The 24,539-nt window shown below is 41.6% G+C and overlaps 1 protein-coding gene across 5 annotated transcripts in view; it reads left to right on the forward strand.

Moving 5' to 3' along the window:
* Positions 1–24,539, forward strand: part of TENM1 (teneurin transmembrane protein 1) — a 1,172,023-nt gene that overhangs the window by 1,052,517 nt on the left and 94,967 nt on the right. For all 5 annotated transcript variants that reach the window (XM_084534131.1, XM_084534133.1, XM_084534134.1 and 2 more), the window contains 3 exons: positions 15,110–15,295; positions 16,419–16,442; positions 18,295–18,441. In XM_084534131.1, coding sequence (XP_084390257.1) covers positions 15,110–15,295; positions 16,419–16,442; positions 18,295–18,441 — 357 coding nt within the window. The remainder of the gene's footprint in view (positions 1–15,109; positions 15,296–16,418; positions 16,443–18,294; positions 18,442–24,539) is intronic.

Genomic DNA, 24,539 nt, shown 5'->3' on the forward strand with positions numbered 1-24,539 from the left:
TTTCAAATGATTGCTGCTTATTTTGCAGATATGCCAGAAATAATGGCTCTTTCCTTCCCTTTTCCCTCTTGAAAATTAAGATCCTTCATCTATTGTTATCTGCACCTTGTGCAGCAATTACTGGAAATGTTCCTCATTCAAATGTAAACATAATTTACTTAAATCAAGTTTGTGAATCCTGATCTGTCCACAAGCAGGTATTATTTATTCCCCTGGGTGGCATCCCCAGACCTAAGTCTGGATTCTCCTATTCCAGGAGCTCTTCCCTTATCCAGGACCAAGGTATGTGAACAGTTGTGGCAATAACAAGGGCCCTGTCTGTCCTCCCTTTTAGGTAGTTGGCAGAGCTTTTCCTCTCTGTGTTTAACATAGCAACTATATAGGTAGTCCATTGTGCGCAAGAAATTTCAACCTCAGTATGTTTTGTGCTAGGCTTAATCCAGTAGATCTGTTTTGAGGGTAACACTGATTAGGAGCTATAGACAACAACTTTGTAAGGATCTTGTGGACTGTGAAACTAGAGAGATTGAAACAAGGCTGTATAATCTTAGTTAGGTGTTCATCTAGTAGGAAAACATGGAAAATATGTGGGATTTTAGTAGCAGTTCAAGTGCCAAAGTGTTTTAAGCATATCCAGATTGAGGTAAACTGAGCAAAAATTTTGGATTTAGACACTTAAAGTTGTAGTTAGGTGCCTGCATCCTTTTGTGCATCGCATATTTATCACCTACGTGGTAGTCCATCTAATACAAAAATCTATTTTGTAGTAAAACAACTGACAGGATATCATATGGGAAGGACTTATGAGAACACTCTATGCAAGCAAATATCAAGATGGAGATTATGAATATGAAAGAATCATGCTCCACAAAAACTTTTATAAAGTAAGGAAGTTGTAGGAAGCTTCTGCTGCTGCTGTATATGCTATAGCGGAGGGAAAATAAAAAGGCCTAGGTGGACAAGAGAGCACTATCTCTTATAAAATCTTCAACTTTTGATTTGCTAAGCCAAGTCCAGTGATTAAACTGACAAGTTACCAATGCCACTAGCATTGAAAGAAAGGAGCTCGTAGCAGGAGACAGCTTCTCTTCTTCACAGCTGGAAAAGCACAGATGGGATTTACTAGAGCAAGAGCACAAAAACACACTAGGACAGCTAGAGTTTTTGTCCTTCAGTGAATTTCAGAACGTTTATTATGCAAAATGTGTTGCATAGGTCCCTGAAAAGCAGGTATTTAAAATGTTTTTTTTTATTGTCATGGTAAGAGTTCTACAAAAATAGATGCTGCATTTCAATACACTTATCCAGCAGACTTTCTGTAAGTTTAATTTACCTTTGAAAATAAAAAATTGCTATTGATAGAAGTAAAAATTATGGAAACCTTCTTTTCTCCTGCATATTGCATTTTTAAGCTTTTTGATTGTGTAGATTGTTGCAAGGTTAATATATGTAGACGTCTAAGGAATTCCTGGTCTCTGCCCTCTTTAAGCAAGGATTTTTCACAGAATCACAGAATCACAGAATTTCTAGGTTGGAAGAGACCTCAAGATCATCGAGTCCAACCTCTGACCTAACACTAACAGTCCCCACTAAACCATATCCCTAAGCTCTACGTCTAAACATCTTTTAAAGACTTCCAGGGATGGTGACTCCACCACTTCCCTGGGCAGCCCATTCCAATGCCTCACAACCCTCTCAGTAAAGAATTTCTTCCTAACATCCAGCCTAAAACTCCCCTGGCGCAACTTTAGCCCATTCCCCCTCGTCCTGTCACCAGGCACGTGGGAGAATAGACCAACCCCCACCTCACTACAGCCTCCTTTAAGGTATCTGTAAAGAGCAATAAAGTCACCCCTGAGCCTCCGCTTCTCCAGGCTGAACAAGCCCAGCTCCCTCAGCCGCTCCTCGTAGGACTTGTTCTCCAGGCCCCTCACCAGCTTCGTTGCCCTTCTCTGTACCCGCTCAAGCACCTCGATGTCCTTCTTGTAGCGAGGGGCCCAAAACTGAACACAGTACTCGAGGTGCGGCCTCACCAGAGCCGAGTACAGGGGGACGATCACCTCCCTAGCCCTGCTGGTCACACTGTTCCTGATACAAGCCAGGATGCCGTTGGCCTTCTTGGCCACCTGAGCACACTGCTGGCTCATATTCAGCTGACTATCCACCATCACTCCCAGGTCCTTCTCTGCCTGGCAGCTCTCCAACCATTCCTCTCCCAGCCTGTAGCTCTGCTTGGGGTTATTGCGCCCCAGGTGCAGGACCCAGCACTTGGCCTTGTTAAACTTCATGCAGTTGACCTCAGCCCATCAGTGCAGCCTATCCAGATCCTCCTGTAGAGCCTTCCTACCCTCAAGCAGATCGACACATGCACTTAGCTTGGTGTCATCTGCAAACTTACTGAGGGTGCACTCAATGCCCTCGTCCAGATCATCGATGAAGATATTAAAGAAGACCGGCCGCAGCACCGAGCCCTGGGGAACGCCACTAGTGACTGGCCTCCAACTGGACTTGACTCCATTCACCACATCTCTTTGGGCCCAACTATCCAGCCAGTTTCTAACCCAATGAAGCGTGCGCCAGTCCAAGCCAAGAGCAGCCAGTTTCTTGAGGAGAATGCTGTGGGAGACGGTGTCAAAAGCCTTGCTGAAGTCAAGGTAGACCACATCCACAGCCTTTCCCTCATCCACCCAGCGCGTCACTTTGTCACAGAAGGAGATCAGGTTCGTCAAGCAGGACCTGCCTGTCATAAATCCATGCTGACTGGGCCTGATCACCTGCTTCCTCTGCAAGTGCTGCGTGATGACTCTCAAGAGGATCTGCTCCATGAGCTTCCCTGGCACTGAGGTCAAACTGACAGGCCTGTAGTTTCCCAGGTCTGCCCTCCGGCCCTTCTTGTAGATGGGCATCACGTTTGCTAGCTGCCAGTCAACTGGGACCTCCCCCGATAGCCAGGACTGCTGATAAATGATGGAAAGTGGCTTGGCCAGCTCCTCTGCCAGTTCTCTCAGTACCCTTGGGTGGATCCCATTCAGCCCCATCAACTTGTGCACATCCAAGTGCCATAGCAGGTCACCAACCATTTCTTCGTGGATAGTGAGGGCCACATCCTGCTCCCCATTCCTTTCCACCAGCTCAGGGTACTGGGTATCCAGAGAATAACCGGTTTTGCCGCTAAAGACTGAGGCGAAGAAGGCATTAAGTACCTCCGCCTTTTCCTCATCTCTTGTAACTAAGTTTCCCCCCGCATCCAGTAAAGGATGGAGATTCTCCTTAGTCCTCCTTTTTGTGTTGATATATTTATAAAAACATTTCTTGTTATCTTTAACGGCAGTAGCCAGATTGAGCTCCAGATGATCTTTGGCCTTCCTAATTTTGTCCCTGCACAGCCTCGCTACATCCTTATAGTCCTCCCTAGTGGCCTGCCCTCTTTTCCAAAGATTATAAACCCTCTTTTTTCTCCTAAGATCAAGCCACAATTCTCTGTTGAGCCAGGCTGGTCTTCTTCCCCGCCAGCTCGTCTTTGGGCACGTGGGGACAGACCATTCCTGCGCCATTAAGATTTCCCTCTTGAAGAGCGCCCAGCCTTCCTGGACCCCTCTGCCCTTCAGAACCGCCTCCCAAGGGATTCTACCAACTAGCGTCCTGAGCAGCTCAAAGTCAGCCCTCCGAAAGTCCAATACAGCGGTTTTACTGGTCCCCTTCCTGGCCTCGCCAAGAATAGTGAACTCCACTATTTCGTGGTCACTCTGCCCAAGACAGCTCCCGACAATCACGTCCTCCACCAGTCCTTCTCTGTTTGTGAAGAGAAGGTCTAGCGGGGCACCACCCCTGGTAGGTTCACTAACCAGCTGCGTCAGGAAGTTATCTTCCATGCTCTCCAGAAACCTCCTAGACTGCTTTCTCAGGGCTGTGTTGTGCTTCCAGGATATGTCAGGGAAGTTGAAGTCCCCCACGAGTACAAGCGCTGAAGATTTCGTAACTTCTGTCAGCTGCCTGTAGAACTCCTCATCCGTCTCCTCATCCTGGTTTGGCGGTCTATAGCAGACCCCAACCAGGATACTAGCCTTGTTGTCCCTGCCGATCCTAACCCAAAGGGACTCAACCTTGTCATTCCCAGCCTCGAGTTCTACAACATCGAAAGACTCTCTAATATAGAGAGCCACACCACCACCCCTTCTGTGCTGCCTGTCCCTTCTGAAGAGCTTATAGCCAGGCATTGCAGCACTCCAGTCATGAGACTGGTCCCACCACGTTTCCGTGCTGGCAACCAAGTCGTAGCCTGCCTGCTGCACGATGGCTTCCAGCTCCTCCTGTTTGTTACCCATGCTGCGTGCATTGGTGTAGATGCACTTCAGCTGGGCCATTACCTTATCCTCCAGCCTTGCCATTGTTCCCCCTGGCACAGCCCCAACAATCCTTGCTTCAGCCCCATCCCCCTTCTTACCTAGTTTAAAGCCCTCTCAATGAGCCCTGCCAGCTCCTGGCCCAGGATCCTTTTTCCCCTAAAAGATAGGGACCCGTCTGGGGCCATCAGGCCAGGTGCTGAGTAAAGTGCCCCATGGTCGAAAAACCCAAGATTTCTGCGTTGGCACCCGCCCCAGAGCCACGTGTTTAACAGGTGGGCTTTCTGTGTCCTCTCTGTACCCCTCCCTGCCACCGTAGGGGTGAATGAAAGCACCACCTGCACTCCCGCTCCATCCACTAACCATCCCAGCCCCCTAAAGTCTCGTTTGATAGCCTTCAGGCTTCTCTCTTCAATGTTGTCACTGCCCGCCTGGACTATCAAAAGAGGATAATAATCAGAGGGGCGTACCAGGTTAGGAAGCTTCCTGGCAACGTCCCTGACCCTGGCCCCAGGGAGGCAGCAGACTTCCCTACGGGTAGAGTCAGGCTGACAAATAGGGCCCTCTGTTCCCCTAAGAATAGAGTCTCCAACAACAATAACCCTTCTGTCTTTCTTGGTGGAGGCAGTCCTGAGGCGTGGAATCGACCTCCTCGCCCTAGGCATCCTCCTGGGAACACTTGCTACCTCTTCCTCAGCTACTGGTCTGTCGAGCTCCAGGGCCTCAAACCTGTTGTGTAAGGGCACCTGGGAAGGTGGGGCCGGAAGGGGAGGGCATTTTACTTAAATGTTTAGGCTCAAGTAACACTTTTTAAATAAAATTAGGCTTGCTGTAATTATGCAAGACCCTTTTAGGGCTCTAAACTCCTTTTAGGAGTTTTTTTAGCAAAAACTCCTTGTGTATTGTAGCTGCAGCATACCTTCAGGCACGTTGCTCTTCAATTTAGGAAGCTCTGGCAATTTTACAAACAGATTATTAAAATGTTATCTGTGACCTTGTGATCCAAAATCATTTTCTGATGGACAACAGAAAACAGATTGTTCACAGGATACATTTTATTTTCAGCTCCATCTCTGGTCACCCGTGCTCCTCACTACCAAACAGTCAGGCTATGCACCTGGCAGCTGTGCTGAGCAAGAAGCAGAAGTGGAGGGGCCACTTCCCTTGGAGCTCCTCATGCCTGGGGATGACGGGGCTGCCTCAGCAAAGATGTGTTTGCATGGGCAAGGAGGAAAGTGGGAGAAGTGATGAGTTAGTGAAAAATACGTATAGCACAGAGGGGAGAGCTAAATAATGAAAGCCACTCTTACAGTTCTTAATATCTACAAAGCACTACTGCAGTTGTGCCAGGGATGCTGAGTAGGAAGGCAGCTCTCCCTTAAAATCCACAGTTACCCGCACAGTGTGCTGCTTCTTCCTGGTGCCTGAAAAATGCAAGTCATGAGCTGCATCTTCACTTTAGCAGCAACAAAGCAGAACAGCAGCTGCCAGATGCATGTTGCTATTTCTGTTTGTGATGCTGACACAGAGGAAGTTACAGTTTATTTGCTGGAAGCTGCTTCATCTCTGCACTCATCTTCACAAACACGGCAATGAACATAGAATTGTCTCCTCTTTGCCCATGTAACTAGGGTTGATAGTAAGTTGTTGAGCACTGTATGACTTGTGCTAATTGAGGCTGCATTCCCAGCTTCTGTTGGAAGGACTTGGTACATTTGGCTATTAAATATGCCCAAGAAACTCTTCATTTGTGCTAAAAATAAAGGAGGCAATTCCAGCCTCTTCAGTTGATTTTTATTTGTGATTGTGAAACTGAGGTGCTGCTCAGAAGCTGGTAATGGCCTTTGATTTTTCCTCTTAATCTTTTGCTGTGGTACAAATTGTTTGTTGGGAACACAATATTCCTATATTCCTAAGACTTGTTTTACTCAATCTATTATTTCTGTCTGTTGATAAAATCTGGCTCTTCACTGAAAAAAAAAAAAAAAAAGTTGTGAAAATGAATGCATGGCCTTTTGAAAACACCCATCCTGACATATAGATTTCAGTTCTTCAAACCATTGTCCCCTTTCCTTCATGGGGCCAGCTCTGTGTCTGGTTTGGTCAACAAGGCTGTGCTGCTTTTGGGCTGCCATTGCCTTTACACAGGTGTATCAGGATAGATGTTTCTGCAATATATTGAGAAAAAGGATCAGTGCCGAACCTTTTGGAGGTATTATAAGTAAAATATATCTTCATTGCTGAAGTCAGTAGATACCCCTACTATACAGAACACATGGCCTGGGTGAGGCAAGCACTCACTGGGGCAATTTTGTGAATTGACTCGTATTCCAAGGTTGGCCAGTAAGCCAGTGAATTAAAGATGGTGCCTTCTCTTTGCAAACAGTGCTTAAATAAATCATTACTACTTCACTGAATATTACTAATCAAATTTACTATTAAATAATTGTGGAAACTTTATGCCATGAGCAGAGACACATTTTGTGTTAATACTTCTGTGCATCACGAAAGACCTGGTGCTTGTATAAAGATGTACCCTGATCCACTCGGGCAATCTTATGAACCTTTGCTGAAATTAGCTGTCTCAAAATCTGTGTTTTCATTTGGTGCTGTGCCTGTGAAGAAGCTTTATTAAATGTACCTACTGAGCTATCTCTTTGCTCATTTCCTTTTTCCCTACAAAACCATTTGGTTGCTCTCCATATTTCTCATCGTTATCGTATATTGCCTTGTGCCCATCCTGTTTCTTATCAGTCCTTCACTTACGCTTATTTCCCTATACAACTGCTTTATGGCCCAAGGAACTGGGGATTGCATTTTCCTCTGTGAGTGGACACAAAGGCAAAGCTTTCATAGCCTTCATCTCATTCATTATTGCTCAGGATAGATCGTTCTGGACTGCTTTTTCTTACTAGTCTCCTAGTGTCAAGGTGACATTGTGAGGCATTTCCTTTTGTGGTTCTCAGTATGTTGCAAAGGATCTCAGAGCTTATTAGTCAGAGTATGATTCTCCAGTGACGACTGTAATTTCGCTGCTTTACAACATGTACAAGTTGAAGTCAAATAGTGGAGACAAATTATAAAACAGGACTAAAATTGACAAGGAAACATTTACTTGGGAAACAGGGTATTAAAAAAAAAGAGTGCTGGTCAGAGTACTGTGTGGTTCTCCTCACCCTTGTGTCAGTCTAATCTGCCTTGCTATTAGGTTGCACTTCTCTTCATTTATTTTAAACATTTCCCACAAAGGCTTTATCTGACCTACCAACCTGTATCATCTCTAAGGAGGAGACAGGTTCTGCAGCTTAAGTCTCCTTTGTGTCAAGCACAGCGTAATTGTATTCTGCTTTACGCCAATACTGTGGCTGGGTAAACAGAGATATACCCAGTGGCAAATGAGTAATTCTTTTCAGGAGTATCAATTTGGCTCCCTGAAATGAAATATCTGTTAGTGTGTTTACCATTACCAGTCCAGATTCATAAGATTGTATTGATTAGATTTTTGCACTGTAAAAATACCATTTTTAACCACAGTGAAATCAATAAAGGGTGAGGTTTTCTATGTATACAAATTGGATTTGGATCAGGAAGAAAATATTCTTCATCAGATGAAAAATAAAGCTGAAAAAAAAGAAGTGTGATAAAAGATCCAAGAAAGGGAAAAAGTTTTTCTGCTGTTTCCCCCCTGCCTCTGCTGTAACTGCCTCTTGGACCTTTCTATCTGCTCGCTGATTACTTTTCACAGAAGTAAATTTTCAAGCACATTGAGGATCCCCAGTGCGGAAAAGACACTTTCAGAATAGGTATAATATTATCAGAAGTTATATTACATGGCTTTTTTTTAATCAAATTACATTCATATATTTAGAAGTACACAATAATGCTAATGGCGACATTCATACTCGAAGCCAGAATCGCTATTTATAGAGTACTTAATGCATTACACCCAAGTTCAGTGAGATGATGGTAGGATTATTTCTGGAAAGCAATTAAAACCAGCACTAGATTGATGGCAAAACATCGTGAGTAACAAACAGCGAGGGTATGTCATTTTAGTTCCAGTGGTTTAATTTTGTGTGTTGTGGACTCTGCTAAGAAGATAAGAAAGGGAGTTGGATATCTGTGTAGCAGCATGCCAAAAAGGTTCACTGCATAAAATGTGCAGTGAAAACGTTTAAAATGAAACAATGTGTGGAGAAGTTTAACCTTTGGTAGAAATATGTGAATGTTGTGTGTTAATGTGTTAATAAAACTACTGGAAAGACATATTTTTGCTATTCTGAACTTGATCTGGATTTTCCATAAACTATTAAACTATAAACTATTTCAGATACAGATGTCACAAGTTGGGTAAGGTGAATCTGAATCTTTGTGCCTTTTACTGGGATGGGCACATGTCCAACTTAGTCCAAGAGCAAAATCCTTGGAAATGGTTGTGGAAATGCTTTTGGAGGTGTGTGTGAAAATAAATTCCATGCAATAGTTTTAGTGTTCATATAATTAATATTAATGTGTTGCTTTGAAGTCACTCAAATAAAATAAATCCAAAATGCACAAATTGCTGGGATATTATGATAATATGATAATTATTATGATATTATGGTAATAATATCCCAGCAATTATTAAAAATTAAATTAAAAAATAAATTAAAAATATTAACCTTTAATATTTAATTCCATTATCAGATGTAAGCATATGATCCATGGAGAAAAGGACAAGAAGTATTGCAGCAAAAAAGTGAAGTTTAGATAGAGAAAATATTTGTCAGGGCAGTCTGATGATGGTATGGATTACTCGGTGCTGTTGTAGGTCCTCTGTTGCTGGGAGCTTTTTAAGGGATGTCAGTTATAATTGAATTTGGAAAAAGTATGGGCTAGAGATTATCACATGAAATCCTTTGGAGCACTATCATCTTTAAATTTACATTAAAGTAGGTAAACTGTGCTGTGTGCATAAATACAAGTCAGGACTGTGCGTGTTGGTTTAGTATTCTGACAGCAGAGGCTATTTTTTTGCTACAAACGGTTGTCCATCATTCAGTGATGACCTGTCACACTGATTTTTTTCGATTTTACCAAATTTCACACAAGTTCCTGTGAAGTGTTGATCAGTAGTGTGAAGGACAGGGAGAACATGTAGCAGAAATTGCTCAGGAATGCACGTTTGATGCCTCCTGCACACAGAAACCCCATTTCTGTTTGCTGGAGGAGGCACCTTCTGTGCCATAAAAATAGCATGTTTTCTTATCACAGGTTTGTAAAACTTGGTATCCACATTAAACGTCTGTACTGCACTCTGCCAGGTAACCAGTGAGGACAGCTTTCCATTAGGTTTCACTGGAAAAAAATAGCTTGAGTGCCTCTAAAACTTTCAAAACTTGAAATTTTGGGACTTTTTAATGGTGTAAAATTTTATATTAATAAAGTCAGTTGCTGAAAATGAAAGCTGGAACAGAGTTGTCTCCAGGACACAGTAGGAAGGTAATTTAAAAAGCTCAGGAACATTGTTGAAATTATCATGCAAGCTTATTAAATGCAATGTATATTTAAATTGAAAAAACTTTCTTTATTAGGTCTGGATAGGTGATTTTTGCTGCCTCCAGCAGTTAAGCATATTGGGTGAAAGTCATGTTAGATTAATTTCTAATCTTTATGGAAATCCACTTATTAAAAAATGGACAGCAAGGTTATGAATATGATACTTAAGGGTTTAGACAGAACTCACCATTGAATGTGAAAAAAAAGTAAAATGAAAGTGTTTTCATATTTTTTGACCCTTTTGGTTTACATATATTTTTGTATTCATAGCATGATTTTCTGAGTTATTCCTGAAACGTGTTGAATTAACATTAAAATCTTCCCTTATCATTGCAAATTATAAAATATTTAGCTTTAATTTCCCTTTTCATATCACATAAGTAGAAACTTATTATAAAACACGTTTAAAAGAACTCATTGTTGACTTACATAATTAAAATGATGAGTGTGGAGTGAATTTTTAATGTTTTTTCGATTAGCTCAGGAATGATCAACATATTTGTCTCATTCTCAAGAATATGTACAAATAATGCTTCACAGCTCGTATTTGCCTTCTTCCAAGAAAATTAATGAATGTTCAGAATTAGGAACATGTCAGTAAAGATTCCAGACTGCTCGAGTTGAAATTTTTTTAAGTGTCTTATTCATTAATTGATTTAAGTCTGAGGAATCCAAATTTTAGATTTGATAAGGACTATATTTCATGAAAGTCTATAAGAAACTGCAGGGGTCGGCTGAGGCTAGCTACCAGCAATTTGCCAGCACCTTACTCACAGTCAATCTGCACAGCTGAGATTTATTTAAATAAGGAAATTAACTTTCCAGCTCTACACTTAGAGAACCTGGGTTTGATTGCCAAGTGTGCAGGTACAAAAACTGAAACGTGGCCCTTAATTAGTGTGAATTAGGGTGACTCTGTTGGTTTCATGGGCGCAGAGAAAATTCACAGCTATGGCGGAGCTGGTCTCCAGGCCACAGAGCAGCCTCCAGCCCTCTGCAAGCGCTCAAGATCTGCCTGGAGCTCAGGCAGGCATCAGGCAGGAGTATGTCCCACTAACTGTGGTAAAGAGCAGGAGAGAAGAGAGAAGGCTTTTACACAAGTCCACAAACCTGACCACCAATTGAGGGACTTGCAAATTGTGCACTGCACCATGCACTGTGAGAACTATTGACAATTGATCTAAAAGCCTAAGTAAAGGCTTGCAATACAATATGCCCCAGAGTCCCCTTTACTAATCCAAATTGTAATCTCTTGTCATTTGCCTCCTTCATTACCTTAAATACCTCCCCCTTGCTCTTGTCCTTTGTAGTCTTGTCTGGGGGCATAGCTGTGGCTCTCAGCAGGGCAGTCCCCATTCAAGCTAGTATCTGTACGTCTTCCCTTCCCCTACCTGTGCTGCTCCTCTGATCCCTCAGTGAGTTGATTCAGCTCAGCAAGCTGTCAGGTATTAACCCATAAAAATAAAGTGAATAATTATCTGCCAGTATGATGATATGAATCAGCTCACCACAGTTTCAGATAATAAGTTCCAGACAGAGCCCACGGAGCCAGGAGATGGGTGGAGAGGATGGGGAGTGCAATAACTGTTTCCAGAAGAGGTAAAATCTTTGAGTGGCTCAGCTGCTACACCTACCCATAGCTCAAAGCCATTGCCTTGCTGATCTGACTCCTTGCTGAGCACCCACTGCATTTTGGGGTGCTTCTGAATCCTATAGGGCCAGCTGCTACGCAAAGAGGAAGATGCTCCAATAAGCAGAGCAGTTGCATGATGTCTGATGTCTTATTGTCTGATTTCAATGCTGTCTAAATTTTTACCTCATCAGCTTGTGTTGAAGCCATTTACCTAATTCAAGTTGTTGTTTTGTTTCCTGCATGGTAAATATCCACTCAGTGTCTCATTGTGTCTAGTTTGCTGTAGAAACCCAGACTGGGCTTCTTGGTACAAACACAGATGCTAACGTGACTCCCTACTATTCAGATATTTTTGTACTTGCTTATCTACAGGAGGAACTAAGGAATTCTTTAATTCTTTTGCATTTAAAAACGGAACAACTTGAATTAATAACGCCTTAAAAAAAAAACAACTCAGTTATTTGTATCAGTTGTGAATTAAAGCTGTGTGTACTACCAAGGCATAAATAGAATGATGTTAGGCTTGGTTTCCTTGCTTTGCATGAGAAGTCTGGGGAGAATCTGGGATTTGCTTGGCAGAAGACAGCATTATCACAGTAAACATCACAGTAAAACCTTGTATTAAATCATTGAAAATTGGCCTCGGTGACCATAAAGAATGAGTGGGCTGAGCAGCTGGATGACTAGGGGCACTGAGAAAAGTGTCTGTTCCAAACTAAGAAACTAAACACTTCTTTTTCTTTTTTCTTTTTCCTTTTTTTTTTTTTTTTTTTTTCTAATCTGGTGCTTACGGTATATACTGAGTGGTCTAGGTTGTTCTTTGAAGAGAGAGGAAGTCTTTTATCTCCACTTTATTAATCTAATTGAATTCATGGGCTTAAGTAGTGTGTAAACATTTTATTCCTTGTTTGAAGTAGATAAATTAGTCTGAAAACATGGGGAAAACAATGGAAAAGTGTAAAGAAAATGTAAAGTCCATTTCCTTGGATTATAAAATGGAAATGTGCTCAAGGTCTACATCCCCATAGTAGGGATGTGCCTTCATCTCCTCCTGCTGCCATTTCTTTGGTTCCTTTGGATGATGCAGACCAGACTGCTGGGTAGGCAGACAGAGGGAAGGCAGATGTGCATGCCAGGTACAGGAACGTGTTCAGAATTTTCCGCAGCTGGTTCTTTGATTTATATGCAGTTAGAGAAGTGGAGGTAGCTGCTTGAGCTGCTGACAAGATCACTTAGTTGCTCCAGTTCAACCTTTCCAGCCTACACTGCCATGAATACACGTGTGTGTGCTGATGCCTAGAGTGTTCCCTGGAGTTTTGGCATTGGTTGAACTAAGCCAGTCCCACAACTGCACAACACTAGTAGGCACTCAATCCAGAAGAGTCAAAAAAAAAAAAAATCACTACTCCACTTATCCTGGTATAGTATAAGCCACAGAACATTTCTTAAAATCCTCTTAACAATCTATGCCACTTAGAGTAAAATACCAAAAGCTATAATTATAATGAACTACAGGGAGATGAGGAGAGATCAAAGGCATCCCTCTAGCAGTCTAAATCTGTGATGCAGCTGGTAATTTGTTAGATTTAATTCTCAGGAGTTTGCCTCTGCCCTGGGCTGTAAAGGTAAGTCAAAGTAATGCCAGTGGTCCTCTGCCAGGCTGGCCAAGGGGCATGGATTGAGGGGCAGATGTTTCTGTGATCCCAGATCTCATGGGATTGGTTTATTTCCTGATCCTAGGACCAAGAAGCGTTTGAGTGAATTTAATACCAAGGAAGTACCAAAGCAAGTCCTCCTCTGCAGTCCTTTGCCCTCTGAGCACACTCCCAGCTTTCCACGGACCAAACAAGTAACAAAATAAAAAATCAAGCCAAATTATGCAGCAAGGGATAAGAAATCCTGCCCGGTACCTGAAGGCACGTGGCCCAAGACAGGAAGGATTAGATTAATACATGATCAGCAGGTAGCAATCAAGTCTTTCTAGAGTGTAATTCCCCAGCGTCAGCAGAGATTTTTCGTTTGAGGCATCTTTGTAGTGGAGTGTAGCAGACCGGTCTCTTTCCTTGGCTTACATACAAAAGGGCATATAATTTACTCTTTTGTGAGAATAGCAACAGATAATTGTGTTTATCTGGCAATCCCATATAACTCAGGTCCCTGTCTGAATAGTAAAATTAATTATTTTTATGTAGTTGATTATGACTTTCTCAGGCACACTACTTTGCAATTGCTTTCATTGTATTTTATCTCAGGTTCTTTACCACATCTGGAGCTTCTGAAAGTGATTTCGAGTTTGACCCCACTCTGCCAGTTTGTACCTCACAAATCTTTCAATTGCACTCCGTGCATCACTCAGGCTGGTAACAAAAAGAGGGCCCAGGACCTGACTTGAGATAGAGCCCAGGCACATCTGCGCTGTCATGGTGTGGTTCAGTTTCTGTGCTGCTTTCCTCTTTATGTTGAAATGATAAAAATTGATCAGATTTCAATTTCAACTTTAAAAACTTGGCTTGGTATGTTCAGTGACAGCATTTGTCACTACAAATGCTTTTAAGAATGTTTATATACAATAGTTCCAGGATATAAATGATTATTGTTTAAGATCTGTCAAGGGAAAAATCTTTCCACAACTAAATATGTAACACTGACATTTGAAATCAGAGCAGACACAGTTATTTGGCTCACACTTGTACTATCAGCTGCTCTGCGAGAGGAAGAAGGAGGAAACGTTTCTGTGGCAGGTTAATTGCAGAATAACAAGCAAGTTCTGTCTCCTGACACTAATTATTCTAAATAAATTCAAACTGCACAGAACTCTTTTATAATGAAGCCATTCTTTTTGCAGAACAACGTTAGTCTAAGTGGAAGTAGAATCGCAATTGGCATATGGTGATGTATTGAAACAATTCAGGACTTTTTTTCCACTTCGCTGTAAGCACTGTTCTGCTCTGCCCAGGTAGGGGAATTGCTCATAGCGCAGTGCAGGAGGTGCTCCTGGCTCCCTGAAACAGCCTCTCGGCCTTCCTAGCAGGTGTCTTGTGACAGTCAGGAAGGAGGAAAAAGACAAAAAAGACCTTGAAAGCTGTCTCAGAACTAGGCAGAGCTGTGGGTGGCCTGCAAGTCGTGATGCTGTATGCTGTCATGGTCATGGGTGCTAGCACCTTCCTGGTGGCTCTTTCTACTGAAAGAGAACTCCATTTTACCACCATTACAGACATTTGAATATCTAAAAGACTGTTTTGCTTTCATGTATTTAGCAGGCCACTCATCCTACTGGTGGTGTTTGAGTTTATAAGAGATTTCAGAAATGAGCCAGTGGGCCCTGGGAATGTGCCACTGATGGTCCGTTTGAGACCTCCCATATGCAAAACTATCATTTGCAGTCCCCAGCCCAAGCAAATAAATGACCTGACAAGTAACTGCTAAAGAAGGATGCAGCCAGATTGTGTAAAGTCTCTACCAGGTGACAAAATCCCGTTTGATCCAGCTGATGATTGGTGTTAATACAGAAGTGATTATATTTCATGTCAGTGCAAAGCGTATTTGCAGTATGAAATTGCTTGTTTCACATTATGTATTTTGTAATCCTCTGCAGAGCTGTGTACCCTGGACTGTGGCAGCCATGGGGTCTGTTCAAGAGGGATATGCCAGTGTGAAGAGGGCTGGGTGGGACCCACCTGCGAGGAGCGCACTTGCCACTCGCACTGTGCTGAGCACGGCCAGTGCAAAGACGGGAAGTGTGAGTGCAGCCCTGGATGGGAAGGGGACCACTGCACCATCGGTAAGGGTTTCGTTTTACCTCTAGAAATAAATTTAATAAAGCCTTAACCAGTTATACAACAATCTGAAAGAGCCACCAGTGTGATTTAAGTCATATTCTGGAAAAACAGAGAGCCAGAGTCGGGAACGGAGTGGCAAATCGGTGGAGCATTCTATTAAGAGGAATTAACATTGAAGAATTAATAATATTTTTTTAAAAAGCACACAAAGTGTGTAACATATCACTGGGTTATGCTCATATAGGAACCTTGAGTCGTGGATGGAAAAGGGAAAAATGTGTAAGAAATAGAAGGTGTGAGGGGATGAAGCTGTTATTCAGCTTAAGTAAGTCTTGCATTAAATCTTTTGCCTTCATGTCTGAGGATTTACATATTTTACGTATTACCAGAGGTGGTTTTTCTATAGCTGGCTTCTAACAGTACTCCTAATAAGGTAAAACTTTCAAATCTTTTCAAAAGTCATTTCTCTACTGCACAAATGTAATAGTTATATTTCTAATGAAATGCAACAGTTGTTTTGTTGTGTGTTTTTTTTTCAAAAATCTAACAGTGTTTCTCTCTAAAGTGACCCACAGCAGTATTATTTGTTAATATTTTAATTGCTTATACGCATAGGGTATATAATTTTCAGAAATACGCAGCGTAAGCTTTTAGGCTTGCTTCTTGAATAAAGTAGATTGTTTAATCTTTATCATTTTAAAATAATTAATAATTAAGATAATTAATTTGCCATTCAGGCTCTAGAATTAACAAAATCATATTTTCTAAATCTGGATTTAGATCTGTGAAGAAGAAATGGCATAATTTTGTAGAGGTTGTGTAAAGCAGATCCAGAAAGAACAAATCTATAATAAGAGAAAAAGAGCTCTTTGTCCCCGTTACTCACATTGTAGACTCTGCCATGAGGGGCCCAAGCTGTCCTCTGCATGCTTGTCATCAAATGGAGAACGATCACATTGCACACAGTGTGTTTTGATCACAGTAGTAGGAATAGGTATGACTGCAGTACAGGGGAGACACTTTATGTCTAACCAACAGGTGGCAAGCCATAAGCAAACGGTTTCTGTATTTTCATTTTGATACAGAAGTTCAATCCATCTCAGTTTTGTTCTTTTCTTTTTTAAGCTCACTACTTAGATGCTGTTCGAGGTAAGTTTTTCATATCAGCATTGCAAAAGATTAATGAAAAGCTACAAAAGTATTGGGAATGGAGTGTTTTATCTGTTTTGTCCAAGCTTCTGTACTATTAACTTGCCAAAATAGATCAACTGTTTGTTCATGGAGATATATGTATATACAGAGAGAGATTTACAGAAAAATGTGCAGTTTTTAACAAATAAAGTGTTCAACTCATTTGCAAAGTATAAGCACACATATTTGAAATATAAGCATATTTCATGTGGCCATCTGATTGTAGGTAAATCAGGTTTTTGCTCTTACTTGCCATTCCAAAGTAATGACAGAGCTGAGGACTTGCTAAAAAAAAAATGTGTTGATCCTGTCTTCTGTGAGAAGAAAAAAATACATTTTTTTTGTCAGTTGTGTTTGAAGTTTCTTTAGATAGAGGACAAATCCCATCCTTTCTCCCAGCTCCACAGAAGAGGCAAATAATAGGGTTTTATGGTATATCTGGTGGTTGCTGACCTCATGCTGTTTTAAAGCAGTGAGTTCCAGTGTGACAAAATGATGCCACCTGTCTCCAGCTCCTCCTAGCAGGAGGCTCAGACTCTCCTCTCTCCTTTTTTGCAGATGTGGTAGATAAACTGTTCGGAGGAGGAGAGAGATGATGTGTCTAGTGTGAAGTTGCTGGGAAATGTGCTACATTCTGGTGTTTAAGCTGCAACCCACCAGATCACTTGTAAATATTCTCTGACTCTCTGGTCAGCTTCTTCCAAGTCCTGTTGGAGCATCTCTGAGGCCTTTTCTTTCTTCCTCAAAACAAATTCCCCCGGTAACACCTAAGTGTCAATATTCACTCTCAAGTACAGGAGAGCATTTGAGTCCTGTAAATCCATGCTACCAAAGAGAGAGGAGAACACTTAGGAGGGGTGCTGCTTGCATTGTTAAGATGGGCTTTATCCATTGCCCTTTGGCTCCGTGTGTGATATGGTGAGGATTTGACAAATGTCTGTGTTGGCACTAATCTATGAAAGCAGGACATGAGTGTACACATCCAAGAGACGACTCCAGTCACTGTTATAGGCAAGAGATCTAGCTGAAAATGTCCAAACTACTATTAATTCAGAGCTTAAAGGCATACAATCCAGGGGATGCTGCAGTCGCTGCTCTAGTTTTGATCTAGAACCAGAACCACTGAAGGGCAAGCGTTTGTCATATTTGAATCGTCTGTAATGCGAAGGAGGTAGAAATGGACTTTGAAAGGAAATGCTCCCTTGTTTTCCTTCTGTAGGAAGAGTTACTGCATTGTAGAATGAATCTAATTGCCTTCTTCTCATTCATCTCAATCTTTATGGTAAGAATAAAAAGATCACCTCCACTCCCTGCAGTGTATAGGCTTATGTTCCAAAATGCCACTTTGTCATTTAAATAATATTTTCCATGTATACCTTTGATAGCAACATTGAGTATAGTGCGTGTATATACATTCTCTTGTGTTATACATCTTTCCATACACAGAGAAAGGGATGGATACAGGGATGGGCTGTTAAGTAATTTCTTACACATGTACATACTTTTTTTCATGTGCACATGCTAAAAAAATCCTCATTTCTCAATGAGAAGTGATTTCTGGGCAAGCAAAAAGAGTGAGCAGGATGGGGATTTTTCCATATTTAGGTAAGAGTATGAATGGCTTGCAAAGGATCTGTGTTGCTGTTGTTGGAAGGCAGCAAGTGTAATACTACATTAAAGAGTGTTACTGAATAATTGCAACTTTAAAAGAAGAGAAGAAAATGAGAAGAAAATTCCTCCATGATGAAGGAGATTTTTTTTGGTTTTTTGGGTTTTTTTTTTTGCTTTTTGCTTTTTTTACTTCTTCTAGATGGCTGCCCAGGTCTCTGTTATGGAAATGGCAGGTGCACTCTTGATCAGAATGGATGGCACTGTGTTTGTCAAGTGGGCTGGAGTGGCTCAGGATGTAACGTTGTCATGGAAATGGTGTGTGGAGATAACCTGGACAATGATGGAGGTATGATACATAATTCATGTCTCTGTTTATTTGTCACATCCTCAATTCCCACATGAATCTATAGTTTTGGTGTATGTTTTCCTTTTTATCACAGACTGCTGATGTTGTGTTTGTTTACACAAGACGGTTGCTCCACTGACTTGATCTGAACCAGTGCAGTGAGGGAATATACCTGTGTGTTAGGTGTTCTTCAAGGCAGAATATATGTATATGCCACACCCATCATTCTAGCACTTGAATGTTTTCTGGGAAAAAAAAAAATAATAAAATAAATAATAATAAAAAACCACCCCTTTTAACAAGTCATTTGGCTGCACGTACAGACTGGGCGATGAGACGCTGGAGAGCAGCCTAGAAGAGAGGGATCTGGGGGTCGTGGTAGACAGCAAGTTGAATATGAGCCAGCAGTGTGCCCTGGCAGCCAGGAGGGCCAACCGTGTCCTGGGGTGCATCAAGCACGGCATCACTAGTAGGTCAAGGGAGGTGATTGTCCCGCTCTACTCTGCGCTGGTGCGGCCTCACCTCGAGTACTGTGTGCAGTTCTGGGCACCACAGTATAAAAAGGACATGAAACTGTTGGAAAGTGTCCAGAGGAGGGCTACGAAGATGGTGAAAGGCCTGGAGGGGAAGACGTATGAAGAACGGCTGAGATCACTGGGCCTGTGCAGCCTGGAGAAGAGGAGGCTGAGGGGAGACCTCATCACAGTCTACAACTTCCTCGTAAGGGGGTGTCGAGAGGCAGGAGACCTTTTCTCCATTAACACCAGTGACAGGACCCGCAGGAACGGGGTTAAGCTGAGGCAGGGGAAATTTAGGCTTGTCATCAGGAGGGGGTTCTTCACAGAGAGGGTGGTTGCACACTGGAACAGGCTCCCCAGGGAAGTGGTCACTGCACCGAGCCTGTCTGAATTTAAGAAGAGATTGGACTGTGCACTTAGTCACATGGTCTGAACTTTTGGGTAGACCTGTGCGGTGTCAAGAGTTGGACTTGATGATCCTTAAGGGTCCCTTCCAACTCAGGATATTCTATGATTCTATGATTCTATGATTCTATGATTTCTTTCACCTCCTTTCCACTATACCCACTATACCTCATGTACAGAGATATCCAATGGATAGGCAAATGAAAAACACTATCTTAATAGTCCATGCCTGTCAAAATGCATCCTCAATTTACTCTTATGTTAATATAAGTGAATGTATTTGCAAACATAAAGCATACATTCAGAGATTATTTTTGTTATTGTTAATCTGTTTCTTAATGTTACGTTTGAGACACAGCACAGTTCTTGCAATTATCCGGACCTATATTTGAATGACTGATGAATAAGCTAATGCAGAAGATAATGCATAAGTAATTTTTTGAAAGTACTATAAAGAGAGTCCTGTGCTAAAATAATCACTCACTCTTTTCCACCAATTGAACCAGGTCATTTGCTGCTAGGTGCTCCCTACCTCTGATCTTTGTAGCCTTGATTCATTTCAGAGCTGTGTAAATTTTAGGATTAGTGGGAAAAACACATTTCTTTCATGATTAGTTTTTGCCTCATTTCCAGAAGTTCATTCTAGTACATTCTAATGTGTTTTTTCAGGATAAACATCCAGTCTTTATTTCAAACTTTCCAGTGGCAGAAAAGTCATAATATTCCTCATTGGCTGTTTTCAGATTAAGTATTCTTCCAATCTTTTTTAGGAACACTTGATTTACTGGACAGTCAAGAAGGGCTATTGCTTTCCTATTCTTCACTTGTTACCATCCTTCACAGCAGGCTTGCCCCCTTTCCTGAAGCTGTGCAGGTTTCTCATTCAGTGTATAAATGCATCTGCCCCAAACATGCTTATGTTTTTTTTCCTTAGACTGTATACTGGAATGTGTTGAAATGTAGTCTATTTTACTGTGTCATGCTTACAGACCATCTCAGTGTCTTGGGTGAGGTCTCATGGCCCAACATCGTGTCAAAAGTTAATATGATTGTCTGTTTTCTTCTAGGTCATTGATAAACTAGGCTTGATTGCGGGCCAAGAGCTGAGGTCACTATGGGACCTCAATAGAAACACTCTGACTCAGTGATGATTCCTCATTTACAGATATATTTTGAGACCTTCTGATTTTGTTTCCTGTGGGCTCTAATACCACACTGTCCTTTGGCAAAGGCATCCTCTTTTCTGAATCCTATTCAAAATTGCCTTATTTCTCCCTCATCCTTCCTTTTTTACCTTATTTCCAAGGCCGCTGACAGCCATGTCTCTGCCCACTCTCCCGGCTCCTCTATGCCACTGTGTATCCCTTTCACACAAGGTCCCACAGCTGGGATCACTGCCCCCCACCTGCTTTCCCATCTGTCTCATACTCTCGCCTGCTGTCCAAGCCACTGACTCACTTGCATACCTTCTTAAACCTGCCCACAAAAATTCTGTTTTCGCTGTAATGTGTGTAAACCATTTTCTGATACACTCTGTGAACCTGCTGTATATAAACAGCTCTGTATTGTGATTTTCTATGCTTTACATGTATATTCTGCAGTAATGGTGAGTTACTGAAAGAGCTGGCAGTCTTAACTCTAAATCTCCTTGAATTTGTCAGTTTAAGGCAGACTTAACATCATTTCACTGCAGGTTTTTAAAGTAATTTTCTTTTTCTTTTTTAATGGCAACATAACGTACTAGGACAGCTCTGTTGACATTACAATTAGAGATAAGTGCAGAGAGAAATATTTAATTAATCTGACAACTACAGATGGGCTAAATGTAATTAAGTTTCCTTTGCAATCAATTTTATATAAGAAAAGGAAATTATATCTACATATTAAAACCACTTCTCTTTATATATGAAGTTCATAAGACCTGATTTGGCATAAGTGTAAATTAGAAAAATTCCCCTAAAGTCATTGAAGTTACACCAGTTTTAAGTTAATGTGAAATCAGAAGCTGATTCCTAGTGTTTCAGAGTTTGTATACATATATAAAAACAGAAATTAGGAAGGAGACATGACATTATCTGTTAAGCCCTACTTGCCGGGAGGTTGTGCCTTGGACTAGGAGAATATTACGGTGGCATAACGAGTTCCCATCCATCAAGCTCCATAACTCATTTAGGCTTATAAAGATGAAAGCTATTACGTTTTTGCCTGCAGTTGTGGTGAGCTGAGAGCATGCACTTAGCTGAGTTTCCAAAACTCCGCTGACAGGTAGTCGCTGCTGAAGCTGTTACCATGTGATCAGTCAGTCAGCAGCATGTAGCCTGAAAGGTCATGCTCCAGACCTAATTTAGTACCACCTACAGTCCATCTCGTGGTATTCTTACCTAGGAAAGGTCTTATTTATTCCAATTATGTTTAAATCAAGCTTTTGTGTATCAGTCCTTAAGAGATGTTTTATGCTTTGAATTCATTTGGAGGAAGTCATAACCAAAGAACAAAGTTGTGGTAGTATTGAATAAATATAACTTCAAACAAACTCTACTTCCAGGAGTTAGGCTGCATGGTAATTTTCTGTAGCTTCCAATTGATTTATTATATGCTACTTTCAGAGACTGGAACCCTAAAATTTTTACTATGTAAAAATACATTCAAATACATGGTAGAAAAAATGTGTAACTTTAATATAGAAATACAGAAGAATACTTGTTCTAGCAGTTCCAACTGCAGGGATCAACTAGTGTAATTTATTTAGCATGGGGAAGTGTTAGCATTACTGTGTGGTCTGTAGCAACAGCACAAAAGCTTTGGGAAGGAGGAAGCTTTGATTTCTTCTTTCAAGGACTGCTGCACTACTATAAACATCAGCCACAAGCATATTTACGGATTCCAGCTCTGCAGACGATGAAGCACTGAGTTATCCATGGTGGTGAGGTTAAACACATGCAGAAACACTTTCCTGAGCAGGGAGAGAGAGCACTGTTTCTTTCAGAGCCCTGTTAGTATGCACAGTACTTGTGCCCTGACTGTACCAGAGCTGTCTTTGCCATTCCCTCTCAATAATTCTCTGTTAGCTTTTTCCTTCTTGCAGACTTAAGGGCATGTTTACCTGCTCAAATATCACTACAAATATCATTGGAAAGGTCTTAGCATTAGAACAGATGTACGACGACATGGTTTGTACTTGCTCTTGTGGAGTACATCTGCAGTCTGTTAGCAGGGTGATGTCCATTAAATAATGCCATGATGTCGAGCAGATGTCCTTTATAGTGAGGTATGCCTTTCCCTTGCCATGGCTTTCCTCAGCTTTGCAGGATTCCCAATTTCTTATTCTCAGTCTTTCATTGTCACGACTGACATGATTTCATTTTCAGTTTATAAGATGAGCGTTCAGCTCATTTAAGCAGCTCATTTTCTCCTGTCCTGCCATTATTTAGACTCTCTTTGGAAACTTCAGTAGCTGCAGGAGACTTCTTGGAAATGCTTTGCTGAGCTCTGTGCACATGAGCATCCATGTCCCGTGGCTGCAGAGGCTGAGCACTGGGACGTGCAGGGTGCTCAGCACCAGCATGCAGCTGAGCTCACTGCCCTTTCAACCCCCCTGCAGCTATTCTTCCTACATTGTTCTTGCATGTACAGGTTGTTGTCTTAAGGTCAAAGGTGCAGCCTGTCATTCCCTTTAATTTATTTGGTACTGGTCTCTGTTTTAAGTTTGCTTGGATCACTTTTCATCTTCTTTTTCTTTCATGAATCAATATTGACTGTTTTTAAGGAAAATACTATTTACTGCAGGCTTTGAATTCCCTTCCAAATATCCCTTCAGTCACTTCAGACAGTTATTGCAGCTTTCTCCAGGCTTTTCCATGCACAAGAAAACATATGATTCAGCATAGCCTTGGTAGATACCCAGCGCTGCTAAAATATTGATGTATTCCTGACCTATCCATTGGTATTTTAATAACCTATTCATCACAGGGATATTGAGTCCATATATAAGTAATATGCTATTATTACACAATATAAATAATACTGATGGGAATGGTTTTCATTGTTGCTGAGCAGCGAGGGCTCCCCAGGGATGCCTAGTTTCTGAAAATCATACCTTGATATATTTGTAGTCTTCTGTGTATGGAAGGCCAAACACCACCGTTGCCCATTGAACAAAAAACTCTGTGCAGCCTTTCCACAGACCCAAGGGTGGGTTTGTACTTACACAACACCAGCATTCTCTGCTAACAGCTTCACTGTTTGGTGCATGCTATGTATTACGGCTAAAATTTTAGAAGCCACTTGGATTAATGCATACAAATAAGCAGTAGAGTCTCATCAATGTTGCTGTTGCTTAGTCTCTTCCAAAGTTCCTCTTTGATTCAGTTTGCTCAGATTCCTAGCAACCCTAATGGGGCTTAACTGAGCCTGCAGTGAAACAAGTTGGCACAGGCATTGTTTAATGCTTATTTGAAAACTGTAAAAGCAAGCAACCAAATATAAGTTGAAGACTCCTGTGGAATTATTTTTTTTTCAGAAATCACAGCAGTGTTCAGCAATTGACTGTGTGAGTGTAACTACTGAAAAGCCCAAATCCCTCAAGAGTTCAGAGTTCTGGTATCGAGTGTTTTATGTTGTCCTGCATAAGGAGCTCAGAGAACAAAATCTGCTTACCGAAAGGAGAAACTTACAGCTCATTTTACTTTCTGTGCAAATGTTCTAGATATTCATTCTCACAGCTTCATCCCTACCTTGCATTAATTGGGATCTGTATGGAGAGGTACAGCACTGACACAGGCACTGCTGGGTCGCTCTGAAGCAGTGAAAGCGAAAGGCATTGGTATTATTAATACTAAATACAATATATTGCTTGGGGATGGTCCTAATTATCATGTGAGTGAGCATGTGTGTTTCTTAGTAACATATGTTTGTGAATATGTCTGCATACATGTATATGCAAGTAAAGCATAAGCATATATAGGAAGACGTACGAAGAACGAAGAACGGCTGAGGTCACTGGGCCTGTGCAGCCTGGAGAAGAGGAGGCTGAGGGGAGACCTCATCACAGTCTACAACTTCCTCGTAAGGGGGTGTCGAGAGGCAGGAGACCTTTTCTCCATTAACACCAGTGACAGGACCCGCAGGAACGGGGTTAAGCTGAGGCAGGGGAAATTTAGGCTTGACATCAGGAGG

This window comes from Aythya ferina, assembly GCF_964211825.1.
Source record: "Aythya ferina genome assembly, chromosome: 13".
Classification (NCBI taxonomy): Eukaryota; Metazoa; Chordata; class Aves; order Anseriformes; family Anatidae; genus Aythya; species Aythya ferina.